The sequence below is a fragment of the Cherax quadricarinatus genome, chromosome 24 (genome assembly GCF_038502225.1).
Source record: "Cherax quadricarinatus isolate ZL_2023a chromosome 24, ASM3850222v1, whole genome shotgun sequence".
NCBI lineage: Eukaryota > Metazoa > Arthropoda > Malacostraca > Decapoda > Parastacidae > Cherax > Cherax quadricarinatus.
In genome coordinates this window covers 42,045,651-42,063,481 of record NC_091315.1, presented here as the reverse complement: position 1 = coordinate 42,063,481, position 17,831 = coordinate 42,045,651, and the positions used below count along the sequence as shown (strand labels likewise).

Sequence of the window (17,831 nt, the reverse complement as noted above, 5' to 3'; positions counted from 1 at the left end):
ATCCTTGAATTAATACATTTATAGTCCCTCTTTTCCTGCCATAGCTTATCCTTCAACATTATTGCTACTCCTTCTTTAGCTCTAACTCTATTTGAAACCCCTGACCTAATCCCATTTATTCCTCTCCACTGAAACTCTCCCACCCCCTTCAGCTTTGTTTCACTTAAAGCCAGGACATCCAGCTTCTTCTCATTCATAACATCCACAATCATCTCTTTCTTATCATCTGCACAACATCCACGCACATTCAGACTTCCCACTTTGACAATTTTCTTCTTCTTATTCTTTTTAGTAATCTTTACAGGAAAAGGGGTCACTAGCCCATTGTTCCCGGCATTTTAGTTGACTTTTACAACACACATGGCTTACGGAGGAAAGATTCTTATTCCACTTCCCCATGGATATAAAAGGAAAATTAATAAGACCAAGAACTATTAAGATAAAATCAAAGAAAACTCAGATGAGTGTGTATAAATAAATGTGTACATGTATGTGTAGTGTGACCTAAGTGTAAGTAGAAGTAGCAAGACATGCCTGTAATCTTGCATATTTATGAGACACACAAAAGACATCAGCAATCCTACCATCATGTAAAACAATCACAGGCTTTCGTTTTACACTCACTTGGCAGGACGGTAGTACATCCCTGGGTGGTTGCTGTCTACCAACCTACTACTATATACTACATATATATATATATACTACATATATATATATATATATATATATATATATATATATATATATATATATATATATATATATATATATATATATATATATATATATATATATATATATATATATATATATATATATATATATATATATGTATATATATATATATATATATATATATATTATATATATATATGTATATATATATATATATATATAGCTACAGTTAGAGTAAGAGGTAGATGGGAAAAGAGGAAGGTGGCAACAACAAGTAAGAGGGAGGTGAAAGTGTATAAACTAAGGGAGGAGGAAGTTCGGGTGAGATATAAGCGACTATTAGCAGAAAGGTGGGCTAGTGCAAAGATGAGTAGTGGGGGGATTGAAGAGCGTTGGAATAGTTTTAAAAATGCAGTATTAGAATGTGGGGCAGAAGTTTGTGGTTATAGGAGGGTGGGGGCAGGAGGAAAGAGGAGTGATTGGTGGAATGATGAAGTAAAGGGTGTGATAAAAGAGAAAAAGGTAGCTTATGAGAGGTTTTTACAAAGCAGAAGTGTTATAAGAAGAGCAGAGTATATGGAGAGTAAAAGAAAGGTAAAGAGAGTGGTGAGAAAGTGCAAAAGGAGAGCAGATGATAGAGTGGGAGAGGTACTGTCAAGAAATTTTAATGAAAATAAGAAAAAATTTTGGAGTGAGTTAAACAAGTTAAGAAAGCCTAGGGAAAGTATGGATTTGTCAGTTAAAAACAGAGTAGGGGAGTTAGTAGATGGGGAGGGGAAGGTATTAGGTAGATGGCAAGAATATTTTGAGGAACTTTTAAATGTTAAGGAAGAAAGAGAGGCAGTAATTTCATGCACTGGTCAGGGAGGTATACCATCTTTTAGGAGTGAAGAAGAGCAGAATGTAAGTGTGGGGGAGGTACGTGAGGCATTACGTAGAATGAAAGGGGGTAAAGCAGCTGGAACTGATGGGATCATGACAGAAATGTTAAAAGCAGGGGGGGATATAGTGTTGGAGTGGTTGGTACTTTTGTTTAATAAATGTATGAAAGAGGGGAAGGTACCTAGGGATTGGCAGAGAGCATGTATAGTCCCTTTATATAAAGGGAAAGGGGACAAAAGAGACTGTAAAAATTATAGAGGAATAAGCTTACTGAGTATACCAGGAAAAGTGTACGGTAGGGTTATAATTGAAAGAATTAGAGGTAAGACAGAATGTAGGATTGCAGATGAGCAAGGAGGTTTCAGAGTGGGTAGGGGATGTGTAGATCAAGTGTTTACATTGAAGCATATATGTGAACAGTATTTAGATAAAGGTAGGGAAGTTTTTATTGCATTTATGGATTTAGAAAAGGCATATGATAGAGTGGATAGAGGAGCAATGTGGCAGATGTTGCAAGTATGTGGAATAGGTGGTAAGTTATTAAATGCTGTAAAGAGTTTTTATGAGGATAGTGAGGCTCAGGTTAGGGTGTGTAGAAGAGAGGGAGACTACTTCCCGGTAAAAGTAGGTCTTAGACAGGGATGTGTAATGTCACCATGGTTGTTTAATATATTTATAGATGGGGTTGTAAAGGAAGTAAATGCTAGGGTGTTCGGGAGAGGGGGTGGGATTAAATTTTGGGGAATCAAATTCAAAATGGGAATTGACACAGTTACTTTTTGCTGATGATACTGTGCTTATGGGAGATTCTAAAGAAAAATTGCAAAGGTTAGTGGATGAGTTTGGGTATATGTGTAAAGGTAGAAAGTTGAAAGTGAACATAGAAAAGATTAAGGTGATGAGGGTATCAAATGATTTAGATAAAGAAAAATTGGATATCAAATTGGGGAGGAGGAGTATGGAAGAAGTGAATGTTTTCAGATACTTGGGAGTTGACGTGTCGGCGGATGGATTTATGAAGGATGAGGTTAATCATAGAATTGATGAGGGAAAAAAGGTGAGTGGTGCGTTGAGGTATATGTGGAGTCAAAAAACGTTATCTATGGAGGCAAAGAAGGGAATGTATGAAAGTATAGTAGTACCAACACTCTTATATGGGTGTGAAGCTTGGGTGGTAAATGCAGCAGCGAGGAGACGGTTGGAGGCAGTGGAGATGTCCTGTTTAAGGGCAATGTGTGGTGTAAATATTATGCAGAAAATTCGGAGTGTGGAAATTAGGAGAAGGTGTGGAGTTAATAAAAGTATTAGTCAGAGGGCAGAAGAGGGGTTGTTGAGGTGGTTTGGTCATTTAGAGAGAATGGATCAAAGTAGAATGACATGGAAAGCATATAAATCTATAGGGGAAGGAAGGCGGGGTAGGGGTCGTCCTCGAAAGGGTTGGAGAGAGGGGGTAAAGGAGGTTTTGTGGGCAAGGAGCTTGGACTTCCAGCAAGTGTGCATGAGCGTGTTAGATAGGAGTGAATGGAGAAGAATGGTACTTGGGACCTGACGATCTGTTGGAGTGTGAGCAGGGTAATATTTAGTGACGGGATTCAGGGAAACCGGTTATTTTCATATAGTCGGACTTGAGTCCTGGAAATGGGAAGTACAATGCCTGCACTTTAAAGGAGGGGTTTGGGATATTGGTAGTTTGGAGGGATATGTTGTGTATCTTTATATGTGTATGCTTCTAAACTGTTGTATCCTGAGCACCTCTGCAAAAACAGTGATAATGTGTGAGCGTGGTGAAAGTGTTGAATGATGATGAAAGTATTTTCTTTTTGGGGATTTCCTTTCTTTTTTGGGTCACCCTGCCTCGGTGGGAGACGGCCGGCTTGTTGAATATATATATATATATATATATATATATATATATATATATATATATATATATATATATATATATATATATATATATATATATATATATATATATATATACATACATACATACATACATACATACATACATACATACATACATTGGACCCCCGCATAACGATCACCTCCCAATGCGACCAATTATGTAAGTGTATTTATGTAAGTGCGTTTGTACGTGTATGTTTGGGGGTCTGAAATGGACTAATCTACTTCACAATATTCCTTATGGGAACAAATTCGATCAGTACTGGCACCTGAACATACTTCTGGAATGAAAAAATATCGTTAACCGGGGGTCCACTGTATATAAATATATATATATATATAGATATATATATATATATATATATATATATATATATATATATATATATATTTATTTGAAAACGTGTAAAAAAAACTTTGATCTACTTTTTTTTTGTTATATTTGAAAATATGTAAAAAAACGTAGATCTAATTTTGGAGCACAACGCATGTGAACATAGATCTGCTTGGACAGTTTAAGGGTTAAGAGCCTTGTTTGTAAGTAACTGTGGGGTACATATTTACAAGGTATGGGCCTATGGGAGATGGCCAGTGCATAAAAAATATAAGTATAAACACACACACACACACACACACACACACACACACACACACACACACACACACACACACACACACACATACACACACACACACACACACACACACACACACACACACACACACACACACACACACACACACACACACACACACACACACACACACACACACACACACACGCGCGCGCACGCACACGTGCACACACACACACACACACTGCACTTCATAGCCATATCAGGAGAAAAAGGACGGTAAAATACTAGGTAATTTAAGTGAAGAAAGTGACAAGGCTGTCTGCAAAGTGCTGAATAAACTATTTAAAGGCCTTCCCAGTGGAACAGGGCCAGTGCCAGAAAGCCCAAGGAAGTACATCAGCAGGTACTGGACACCACACACACATCGGGGTTGGAACAAAAACTGAGATGGAGCTGGATACATCAAAAGTGGCAGTTCATGACAGGGTGTCACCAAGAATTCTGCAAGGGTGCGCATCACTAGCTATGATCTACAAGTCAATTAACACAGGACAGTTGCTAGATATCTGGAAGACTACAAAAGTAGCACATATTTATAAGAAAGATAATAGGCAGGAGGCCCTGATCTACAAGCCACTTTTACTGATATGTGTACCATGTAATGTAATGAAGAAGGTAGTCAGGAGAGTAGCAGAGCACTTGGAGAGAAGTGGTTTTTACAAACACCACCAGCACAGGTTCAGAGATGGCAAGTCTTGTCTTACTAACCTTTTAGAATTCTTTTACAAAGTAATGTAAGTGAGACACGAGAGAGAGAGAGGAGAGGGAAGGGAGAGAGAGGGGAGAGGGAGGGAGAGAGAGAGAGGGGGGAAAGGGAGGGAGAGAGAGGGAGGGGGGAAAGGGAGGGAGAGAGAGAGGGGGGGAAAGAGGGAGGGAGGGAGGGGGAAGGGAGAGAGAGGGAGGGAGGGAGGGGGAAGGGAGAAGGGAGAGAGCAGAGGGGAAGGGAGAAGGGAGAGAGCAGAGGGGAAGGGAGAAGGGAGAGAGCAGAGGGGAAGGGAGAAGGGAGAGAGCAGAGGGGAAGGGAGAGAGAGGGGGGAAGGGAGAGAGAGGGGGGAAGGGAGAGAGAGGGGGGGAAGGGAGAGAGAGGGGGGGAAGGGAGAGAGAGGGGGGGAAGGGAGAGAGAGGGGGGAAGGGAGAGAGAGGGGGGAAGGGAGAGAGGGGGGGAAGGGAGAGAGGGGGGGAAGGGAGAGGGGGGGGGGAAGGGAGAGAGGGGGGAAGGGAGAGAGGGGGGGAAGGGAGAGAGGGGGGGAAGGGAGAGAGAGGGGGGAAGGGAGAGAGAGGGGGGAAGGGAGAGAGAGGGGGGGAAGGGAGAGAGAGGGGGGAAGGGAGAGAGAGGGGGGGAAGGGAGAGAGAGGGGGGGACGGGAGAGAGAGGGGGGTAAGGGAGAGAGAGGGGGGGAAGGGAGAGAGAGGGGGAAGGGAGAGAGAGGGAGAGAGAGAGGGAGAGAGAGAGAGGGAGAGAGAGAGAGAGAGAGAGAAAGGGAGAGAAAGGGAGAGTAGACAGGAATAACTGGGAACATGCTCCAGTGGGTCAAGGAGTACCTTAGGGAAAAGAAGTAGATTGTCCAGGAAGAGATGTCAGAATGGGAAAGAGTAACAAGTGTACTAAAATGATTGGTATTAGGACCAGTGCTGTTTCTGGTTTATGTTAATGACACATCAGACTGAACTGAGCCAGATGTGTCGTTATTCACTAATGATGCAAAACTAGTGAAAATACGAACAGGTGAGGATGGGAAAAAGCAGCAAGAAGATCTGGACAAACTGCAGAACTGATCAGATAAGTGGTTGCTTGAATTCAACCTCCCAACAAATGCAAGGTTATGAAGACGAGAAGGGACCAGAAGACTGGACACAAGAGAAGAGACTCGATGGGGAAAAAGGCTTCAGACCTCATTCAAAGAGAAGGACCTGGGAGTAAGCATAATGTGTACCATACCTGGAGAGGGTTTCAGGGATCAATGCCCCCATGGCCTGGTCTGTGGCCAGGCCTCCTGGTGGATCAATCAGGCTTTTACTGCTGGCCACATGCAAACCGACGTACGAACCACAGCCCAGCTGTGGTTCATACATTCGTAATGTTCGTTGGACATTAGGTGCCTGTCCAGCGCCTTCTTGAAGATAGAAGGGGTTCTATTGGTAATCCCTCTCATGTATACTGGGAGGCAGTTGAACAGTCTTGTGCCCCTGACACTTACTTACACTTACATATACAGGACCTTAAATTCCAATATTAACCTTGACCTAAAATGCTTTCTTGATAGTTGTGACAGGACCCACAAGCATAACACCAGACACAAACATCTCTACGACATTCCCCGTGTCCGACTAAACCTTTACAAAAATTCAATGTATGTCAAAGGCCCTAAAATCTGGAACACCCTACCTGAAAACTCTAGAACTGCAGACACATTCATCACCTTCAAAACTACTGTTAGAAAACATCTTATCTCCCTGATACACCCTGTCAACTAACTACATAAAAACCACCTGGTGGTTCACACTTACACTCACTCACTCACTCACCCATTTGACCATAAGCACAGAAATATGTATCTTAATCTTAAAATAATGATTCCTAACTAGTCACAAGTTTGCCTGTGATACTCCAATATAGAAACTATGTATTGTGCCATAACAAAAGCATTCACATTGCTAAACTCACAAACTAGTATTTAGTCACTTAGTATTTAGTCAACTTACTCCACAATTTGTAATAATTTAGGGTTAAGAATTAATCTAAGTTTGCCCGAAATGCCTAGCCATGCTAGGTGTTCTAGTGGCCCCCTCTGCAATTAGTATTTTATTACATGTAAACCACACAATAACCAAAATCTGTAAACCCCGCATTGTAATCCTTATCGAGAATAAACTTTGATTTGATTTGATTAGTGTACTCATGGCACTGCTACTTTTCATTGAGAGGATTTTGCATCTCCTGCCAAGTCTTTTGCTTTCATAGGGAGTGATTTTCATGTGCAAATTTGGGACTAGTCTCTCTAAGATTTTCTAAGTGTATACAGCCTTTCCTCACTTAGTGATATACTACTCATTTACCAACGACTCGGACTTACGACGGGCTCTCTGACCAGTATGCATACCTGAATAATGTATATTAGAACTGATTTCCTCTATTCTGTTTATTACAATATACAGTACACTACTGTATAAACATTTAAAAATAGACCAAAAATTTTATAAATGGTGTAAAGGTGACATTAAAACAATATCAAAGATGGTAGACACAAACCCACTACTGTTATAGTATGCTCCTTGCTTAGCAACAAATTCTTTTACCGATGTGGTCTTGTATTCCAGGGAATACAAATCAAGGGACTTTCTCAGTAGTTTAGGTGTTTTATCAAATTTATGCATGCCATGAAAGTTCTCTCTACATTCTCCAGGTCTGAAATTTCACCTGTCTTGAAATGGGCCATTAGTGTACAACAATATTCCAGCCTAGAAAGAACAAGTGATTTGAAAAAGAATTATCATGGTCTTACATCCTTAGTTTTAAAGGTTCTCATTATCCATCCTATCATTTTCCTATCAGATGTGTTAGATACATTATTGTGATTTATGAAAGGGAGATCCTCTGACATTATCACTCCCAGGTCCTTCACATTAGTTTTTTGCTCTACTGTGTGGTTGGAATTTGTTTTTGATACAGTTTTAATTTCCTTGAATTTTCCGTATCAAAGTAATTGAAATTTCTCTTCACTTAGCTTCATGTTGTTTTCCACAGTCCATTTAAAGATTTGGTTGATGTCTGTTTGGAGTCTTTCAGTGTCTTTGATGGGTGACACTGTCCTGCAAATTTGAGTGTCATCCATAAAGGAAGACATGGTGCTGTGGCTTACATCTCTGTCTGTCAGATAAGAGTATAAGGAACCGGATGGGGGTAAGTACAGTGCCTTGTGAAATGGATCTTTTCATTATAGCAACCTCAGATTTTATTCTGTTTACTATTACTCTTTCTGTTCTATTTGTTAGGAAGTTATAGATCTATCTACCAACTTTTCCTGTTACATTACACATTTTGTACGTTATTACACCATGGTTGCACTTGTCGAAGGTTTTCACAAAGTCTGTGTAAACTACATCTGCCAGCCAGAGGATCACAACAGCCAAAGAACCTCTGCAGCCAATGCTCACCTGGCAAATCTGAGTGAGACCTTTAGGAATCTCTCTCAGTAGTACCACACCAGTAACCAGTTACCAGTGTTAGTAGTCACTCACTACCAACCGTTTGTGTGAATTACTTGTTATTCATTGTTACAGCTGACCCTAGCATGTTTTGAACGCCGCTCACCCCTAGGCATCATTCATGAGTCAGTCGTAAAGATAGGGAGCAGAGAGGCAGGTCAGGCTGGGCGCTTCCCATATATTCCGTTTTAATTATAGTACTCCATTATGCCCATGTAAGTACCCTTTACCCAGTCCGCGTTATTGAACCCAATGGGACAAATTGGTGGCAGCGTTGTAGGCGTGGATTTACGGGTATTTCCGACGTTGAATATAGACTGATTGATCAAATTTTTTGTATCACTTCTATTGCATAATCCCAATGTTGAGTCTCATTCTACGAGTTGTGCTATAACATACTACCTTGTAATGCATTACAGTAAGTTACGCTCACTTCCATTCCAATATTTTCTTTATGTATGTTATAATATTCAATTGTTGTGTACTTTGAAATTGTATAGAATCAGCCCAAGCCGTACGCCTGCCATCTCTAGTTTGTATTAGCTGTATGTCGGGATGACATACGTCAACGTCGCCGAGCTCTCAGTAGTACCATACCAGTAACCAGTTACCAGTGTTACTAGTGACTCACGACCAACCGTCTGTGTGAATCACTTGTTATTCACTGTTACAGATGACCCTAGCATGTTTTGAACGCCACTCACCTCTAGGCATCATTCGTGAGTCAGTTGTACAGATAAGGAGCAGAGAGGCAGGTCAGGCTGGTCACTTCTCATATATTCCTTTTAATTATACAGTGGACCCCGAGAGCTCATCATAAGCCGAAATTATCGTTAGCAGAATTAATTTTCCCATAAGAAATAATGAAAATCAAATTAATACGTTCCTGACACCCCAAAGCATGAAAAAAAAATTTTACCACATGAAATATTAATTTTAATACACACAAACTGAAGAAGACATGCACAATTACTACTCTACTAAGAATAGAATAATGACACTTACCTTTATTGAAGATCTGGTGATGATTGATGGGATGGGAGGAGGGGGGAGTGTGGAAGTTATTGTTTAGAAGGGGAAAGCCCTTCCATTAGGACTTCAGGTAGCAAATCCTTTTCCGGGGTTACTTCCCTTCTTCTTTTAATGCCACTAGGACCAGCTTGAGTCACTGGACCTCTGTCGCACAACAAATCTGTCCATAGAGCTCTGTACCTCCCATTCCTTTAAGACTTTCCTAAAATGGGCCATAACATTGTCATTGTACAGGTTGCCAGCATGGCTTGCAGTAGCTGTGTCAGGGTGATTTTCATCCATAAAGGTTTGCAGTTCAACCCACTTTGCACACATTTCCTTAATCTCTTTTCTCAATTCCATACTAATTCTTGCCCTTTTTACCACAGGGATGGCACTAGAAGCTTTATTGGGGTCCATGGTGACTTATTTTGCAGTTACAAGCACTAAAAACACTGGGATAATGTGAAATGTACTGAATGTATGCGTAGATGCGACCGCACTGGCTGGCTTGTAAACACTGGCGCTGAGGCCACACATGGGACGCGTCCTGGACGAATCACGTAAGGCGAGTTTTTTATCGTGAGACAAGGCAAAATTTTTGTGTTCAAATGCTTCGTATGATGGATTTAACGTAACGCGATGCATTCGTAAGGCAGGGGTCCAATGTACTCCATTATTGCCTATGTGAGTATCCTTTACCCAATCCACGTTACCGAACCCAACGGGACATCTCAACAAAGTATTTCTGGACACAGCTGGAAGTTAAACAACACTGATGAGCCATAGGGATGTCAAGAGGTATTTCTTCAGTCTCAGGGTGGTCAGGAAATGGAATGCTTATAGTGAAAAAGTGGCAGAAGCAGGCTCTACACATAGCTTAAAGGGCAGGTATGATAGGAAACAGGTGGCTAGGAGGGAGTGAATCTAGCAAGTGGCAAGGTAAGAGGAGGGGCCAGGAGCTAAGACCTGATCCCTGTCAACAGCCATTAGAAGAATAAAGGATCTGAGAATCCAAAGGAAAACTCATTACTATCAAACAGGAACATAATTTTCAAGCAAACTTCAACCCCAGAGGAGTGATTTATCCACACAGTCTTTCAGTGTGCCTACAGCAAAGGACTTGGCAGAGTAACTCATGAAATTCCGTACTGATTTCAAAACATAAAAAATTATTTTATTAAATACTGAAATCTAGAATTTCCTAATTTTTGCCAATATTATTTAAAGAGCAAGTAAAATTTGTTCCCTAAATCCTTTATTAATTACTAGCTTTAGAGATTACAATGATCTTATTAATTTACACTGTTCCATCTCCTATGTATTCTAATCAGAAGATTGCAAATTTGGGCATCTGATAAGTCACTCATTGTTTTTGAAGAGGGAAACTTGGAACTGAAATGTAAACAGGTGAATAAACTTTTTTTCAGAATACTGATGTCATTAGTTTTCTCCACTTGTAAGATGGTATGGGGAAAGGTAAGAAAGGGAATTTTCTGTGACAAGGCTTTAAGCCTATAGCTGGCCTGCCATTATGATTCTATTGATCACATCTATATTATATTTCTGAGGTATGTTTTCACACCTCTTGTACCAATAGTAATACTATTCATCTGACAGGCGGATAAATGACTCTACTGAGCATCTACATCACTACATCACTCCATTTTAATTTGGGAAGGTACTGAACAATGAAAAATATCTAGTGAAATTTGCACTCCACAATGCCCAGTGTGCACCTGAATGAATGAGGTTTTGGGGGAAAGATGTGGGTGCCCATACCTGTAAAAGGTAGGGATGTGGGTACCTGTGGGGTGCCTGTACCTGTGGGGGCGAGCTGGGTCCTGGTGGGGAAGAGAGCGTGGAGGTGGTGGAGGCAGAGGTGGATGTCTGCTGGTGGTGGTGGTGCTGTTGACGCTGGATCCCCTGCCGACGACGTGACTCCTCTTCAATGCTCATCTGTCAAGGCAACATCACAAATCAACATATCCTTTCTGCTGAACTCTTTGACCTGAATGGATTCCATAAAACCATCCTGAGTGAGATCTCTAGCAGAATTAAGCTAAAATGATTTATCAGATAGGTTTGAGGGTTGTTTTTTTCTTATGAGCCATACAAAGAAATTACAGTAGTTATGCAGTCCAGTTGATTGTGTTATTGATTTTGTTTTTATTACAATACATATATAATTTCATACAACTGAAGGATCAGAAGACAGTCATTAATTCTGGCAAACTAATCATACAGCTTACATGCTACTTAAATCTAGACCTAGAATATAATTTAAGTCAGTATAGCTTGAGTAATTCATTACAATTGTAAGTACAGTGGACCCCCGGTTAACGATATTTTTTCACTCCAGAAGTATGTTCAGGTGCCAGTACTGACCGAATTTATTCCCATAAGGAATATTGTGAAGTAGATTAGTCCATTTCAGACCCCCAAACATACACGTACAAACGCACTTACATAAATACACTTACATAATTGGTCGCATTCGGAGGTGATCGTTATGCGGGGGTCCATTGTACAGTGGAACCTCAAATATCGAACTTTCTTCGGTCCAGAAGTCTGTTCGACTGCCTTTACCGAATGAATTTATTCCCATCAGGAATAATGTAAATTAGATTAGTCCATTTCAGGCCCTTAAAAATACACTTATAAAAGCACTTACAAAAATACACTTACATAATTGGTTGTGTTGGGAGCAGTTCGATTTTTGAGGTTCCACTGTACAATGACACCAGTTGCAAATGATGAATTGGTCAATTACAAATAATTACACTGAATTTACGTCACATTGATGACCTGCATTTTATGGCGTGGTTGAACTGAAGTGGTAAAATCATAGCATGAGAATTTACAGACAGTTAATGGATATAACATTTATGTGTGATTTAACAGGTGTTTTTTAACAATATTAGTAAAGATGTTGATAGATGGGAACTTCAGACATTTTCAAGCAGCAAGTTTCAAATTTTTGGGCCTTTAATTCACATGGAGTTTTAGGACAGGTTTAGCCATATACATACATGGAATGTCAAATAAATGCTTGTTCCTTGCATAGTGTCTATGTGTTCTGTTGCAGCTGTCTGGGTGAGTTAGTGTTTAAATTGAGTGTCCTTTAGACATAATGCACACACTAGAAAGCATCAATATTTTATATATTAAGCAAATTTAACTTCTGAATTGGTGTGTGTTGCTTGGAGCCTAAATAAGTAATTATTCTGAGAACTGATTTTTGCTGAGTAAAAACAGGTTTAAGGCAATTAGCTGTTGTTGATCATGATGTACAGATACCATAGGTAAGAGTAGTACAAACTGAGCATGGAAGTTTGCGAAACATAATAGCATATTTTCGAGAGAATGCAGTTTCTTAATTTTCTTTTTGAAATGTTCTGGAAGTGTGTGTTAAATTTTAGTTTGCTGACAAGGGGTATTCCCAAGAATTTACCCCTGTCTTGCCTATCAATTGGTGTGTTGTTTATTTTTATGTTCAAATGAACATTTTTTGCCCTTTCCCAAATGTTATTCAGATAGTGATGTCAATACTGAGCATGAGTTTGTTAGCTGTGATCCAGGTAGATACTTTAGAAAGTTGAGTGCAGTTTGATCATGATTTGAAATGATGAGAGTTATATCATCTGCAAACAGAATTGGTTTAAGCATCTGTGAAGTAGCTGGGGATAGGTAGACTGGGTTTAGATGGTCATCAATGAGGTAATTACTAACTTCGGAAGGGCATTTTGGGATTTTGCTTGGTAGATTAATTTAACATTAGCACATTATTTAAAATTGCAAATAAGTGGCATTTACGAACATAGACCAAGTCTCATTCAATACACTCTTTACCTCACATGTGTGCCCCATTTTTTAATATGATCTCTGTGGGTAGTAATCTAAAAACACCAGAATATAATGAGTCCAGAAACTCATTTCCACACTTTTAGTTATTGTAGTAATAAGACATTTATAATAGGCAAAGTAGGAATATTTGGGTAGGAGTTTTGGTAATGTTATCAGATAAAATATTTGTAAAATATTCAAACATTTGTGAGACATGTCCTTACAAGCTTGGATTTTTTCACATTCACATACAAAAATGTGCATTATATTGTATGCAATACATTACAGAGGAACCTCAGTTGTCAAATGGACTAATTGTCGAACAATTTGGTTTTTGTACATGGTCTTGGTTGTCGACTGACAACGCTTGGATCATGTGATCACCAGACAGAGTCCACAGCGTGGGTCTCAGTCAGCATAGCGATTAACGTACGTGCTGTAAATATCTCTTGAGCTCTTGCTGTGCATCTTGTGAAGGTAATGAGACCAAAAGTAAGAAATCTGATGGAAAACTTACGGAATTAAGCTATCGCAAAGTTAGCAGTCTCAGCGATATTTACACATCGGCAATTTCGTCCAATTTTAGCCCTATTTTGAGCCAATTCCATTGTTCCAGTCAGCCAAACTCATAGCTATTTTACTAGAACTCCTTTTATTCTATCGGATGAGTACAAGGAACTGCCCATTTACCTATTTCAACTACCCAATAAAGTGATCTGAAATTACTGATTTGGCCAATTTCACACAAAATTCAAAAAAGGCCAGTTTCAAAATAGGGTCCAGCATAAACAATGCAGACATTCCTGGCAATAAAATAACATTTTATCTATTTATTAGTCATGTCTCCAGGCCCCTCTGATATTACATTTGCTTTTCATTTTGAATTTTTATTCACACAAAAAACAGAAGATTTAGTGTTATTCAGACTACTGCATAATTGTAATAATTGTATAAATAATATCAGTGCATTCATGAATGCATATTAGACCCACCAGCTGATGTGTATTGGATGCATGAGATGATTTGTTTACTCTTAAACATTGGCAAAAACCGAACATTTCCACTACTTTGAGCTCAATTTCAAGCTACTTTTAGTCTTAAACCACTGAAAATCATCTCTATTTCTGTAATATATCTTCCATTCTATCAAATGAGACCAAGAAAATGATAATACAACCACAAGTACCATACAAAAATACACCGCAAAGTTGCTGTTTTAAACCAAAAACATGGTCTCAGTTTTTTCTCATTATGCACTGCATGCTGCAGGATGTTTTTATACTGTGCACACTAACCATGCAGACCCACTCTCTCACATGTAGGCCTACCACCTTTCTCCCGCAAGATTTGAAGCGGCTAGAATTTTGCCATTAGCTCTCCTCTTACAGGTAAGAGGCAGTTAAATTTTCATTTACTGTACAGTATTTCAGGTATAGGTGAGTACAAATAGAGAACGCGTCTGTCTGGGACTGAGCAGATGGAGGATCAAGCTTCCACCACGCCTTGCATTGAATGACCCACATGGGTTTAACGCTTAACATGAATTATTAAAAAAAATGTACAGTATTTCAGTTAAATTTTCATTCAGTATTCATTTTTACAGTTTCTGTGTGCTGTATAATTTTATACATTGTTTTATGTAGTAGTTAGTACATTATTATTATTTTTTTTTTATTAACACATCAGCCGATTCCCACCAAGGCAGGGTGGCCCGAAAAAGAAAAACTTTCATCATCATTCACCCCATCACTGTTTTGCCAGAGGGGTGCTTTACCCTACAGTTATAAAACTGCAACATTAACACCCCTCCTTCAGAGTGTAGACACTGTACTTCTCATCTCCAGGACTCAAGTCCGACCTGCCGGTTGGCCTGAATCCCTTCATAAATGTTACCTTGCTCACACTCCAACAGCACGTCAAGTATTAAAAACCATTTGTCTCCATTCACTCCTATCAAATACGCTCATGCACGCTTGCTGGAAGTCCAAGCCCCTCGCACACAAAACCTCCCTTACCTCCTCCCTCCAACTCTTCCTAGGTCGGCCCCTACCTCGCCTTCCCTCCACTAAGATTTATACACTCTCAAAGTCATTCTGTTTTGTTCCATTCTCTCTACATGTCCGAACCACTTCAACAACCCCTCCTCAGCCCTCTGGATAATAGTTTTATTATTAATAAATTATTATTAATAAATTTTATTATTAATAAATTATTATTAATAAATTTTATTATTAATAAATTATTATTAATAAATTATTATTAATAAATTTTATTATTAATAAATTATTATATTGTCATTTTTGGTCTGAAATGGATTAATTCTATTTACATTATTCTTTATGGGAAATATTGGTTTGGTTGTCAACTATTTTGGGTGTTGAACCAACATCTGAAACAAATTAAGTTTGACAACCAAGGTTCCACTGTATTTGCATTGTACAAGTGCTAAACTCATTTAAGTTAAGCTCTTTTCAATAATACAATAATAATGATCTGTTGAATCTTTAAGTGTAAAGAGAATGGTTTGATGACATACTTTTCTATGTAGACTACAAATAGAAACTATTTCTTCACATAGCATACAATGTGAGGGTTAAACGTTATAAAATATTGTGAAGAACAAAGAAAGCCACTAGAATGCCTGAGCATTTCAGTCAGACTAATCCTAATGCTTACAGAATACTTAAAACTAGACAGAGGTTATGGAGTGGTAAATTTGAACTTGTCATTATTTTACATTAATACAAAAGAGAGGTAGCCAAAAATTTTAGAATTATTAAAGTTTATAGTAAAGAGGTTACAAGAATCAAATGTGCACATGAAAGAGTCAGCTCACCAGCAGGGTAGTGGCAGATTTTTTATTAGGACAATGTTAGAAACAAAAAAATTAGCAGTGTGCTAGTACTGACCGCTGGCTGTGGATGGCTAGAGTCATTGGCCTCATAAGTCTTCTCAAATCTGTTGCGCCACACAATGCGGCGCACTTCCCCACCTTTGGTGTCGTCCAGAGCATCCTCGTCATCACCACTGTAGGAAGAGGGAAAGGATTTAAGATGTTCTGAGTTTATGGGGCATTGACATTCATCCAGTGAATATGTAACCATAACAGTAGTATACCTCACCCCAAATAGATGAGGTGCCATAACTTCAAGCACAGCTTCATCCATGTAAATGCATGCTTGCATAGTCATAACTTCATGCATTAGCACTTTCAGACCTACACACCTGGATACCTCCTACACACCTAGACAGGATATATACAAAGAGGTATGCATATCTCAGGGTATATACATCTCAGTGTTTATACAGTATACTGAATTTATTTAACCTTTTCACTGCCTGTCATATAAATCTGTCAATGATGCCAGGGTCCCTCATGCATATCATCATTTTGAGCTCAACTTCCTCAGATAAGTTGTGAATGGTAAATTTTGGTCTAGATATGAGAGAGTGGGTTTGTGTGGAGAGTTTGCACAGTATAAAAAACAATCCTACCCCATGCAGTGCATGATGTTTGGTTTAAAATACCAACTTTGCAGTGTTTTTAAGATGGTTTTTATGGATGATATATTACTGAAACAGAGATGATTTTGGTTGGTTGTATGCTTGAAAATTGCCTCAAAATATCGGAAACATTCTATTTCTGTTGAATTTCCTGAGGACTGGTAAGGCCCCCCTACATCCTCTGGTCCTTTTAATGGGTTTTTACTACGTCTCATTCAATTATTGCAATGCCATAAACCTTGCTCAATCATTCCTGGTTATATTTCATTATCTGAGAAATATCTTAACTCTTTTTTTTATATAACTCAAAATGAAAGGCAAGTGTAATATAGGAGAGGCCTGGGGACATGATTAATGAACACAGGATATGTTTTAGTGCCTGGAATGTCTACAGTTTTTGTTTCGGACAGTGTTTAAATTAAATTTAATTTTGTGTTAAATTACCCAAATCAACAACTTCTATGCACTTCATGGGGTAATTCTGATAACTGAATGGGCAGTGTCTTGTGCTCAGTCACTAGAAAGGGAGGCATACTACCTAAGAATCTGACTGAAATGAGCGATGGAATTGGCTTAAAATAAGACTCAGAGTGGGCGACTGAAGATACATAGTGACTGGATATCAAAGAGGAAGGGGTAGGAGAAAATTTACCAGGCAGTTTATATTACATGGATCATGAAACTACAAACAGCAGCTAATGTTCCTACTTACTCGTATTTGTTGGTGTGTGAAGTAGAGGTGATGGTGCCATTGATGAGAGTGGTGGTGGGGCCAGTGCCTGAAGGAAAGTGAACACATTATACACAGCATCACCAAACTCAATGGCCTTTGCCAGTCAGCTATACTGACTTGGTTAAGATAATTTCTTCAGTGGAGTAGGGAAGATATTATGGTAGGTTAACAGGCACTTTATTTTCCTGAATAATTTGGGATTAAAATATTGGTAAATATAATCAGATAAATAACAGTATATATGAATTTTATTTTATATTACGTATTATATTATTGAGAACAAATGTTAACTTTATTAAGCGTACGTTAAGTGTCAAAATATATATTTTATAAACTAATAAAGAAATTAAATATTAGAATTAATATATTTGGGATATTCAATATAAAAGTACCATAGCCCAGGCCTAACCTTGGAACCACTGAAAACTATTA

At 38.9% G+C, this 17,831-nt stretch overlaps 1 protein-coding gene across 9 annotated transcripts in view; it reads right to left on the bottom strand.

Moving 5' to 3' along the window:
- LOC128690958 (uncharacterized) overlaps nt 1–17,831 on the bottom strand; it is a 213,911-nt gene that overhangs the window by 18,911 nt on the left and 177,169 nt on the right. For all 9 annotated transcript variants that reach the window (XM_070088433.1, XM_070088436.1, XM_070088437.1 and 6 more), the window contains 3 exons: nt 17,379–17,445; nt 16,072–16,189; nt 11,141–11,275 (listed from right to left, as the gene is read on the bottom strand). In XM_070088433.1, the coding sequence (XP_069944534.1) occupies nt 11,141–11,275; nt 16,072–16,189; nt 17,379–17,445 (320 nt within the window). The remainder of the gene's footprint in view (nt 1–11,140; nt 11,276–16,071; nt 16,190–17,378; nt 17,446–17,831) is intronic.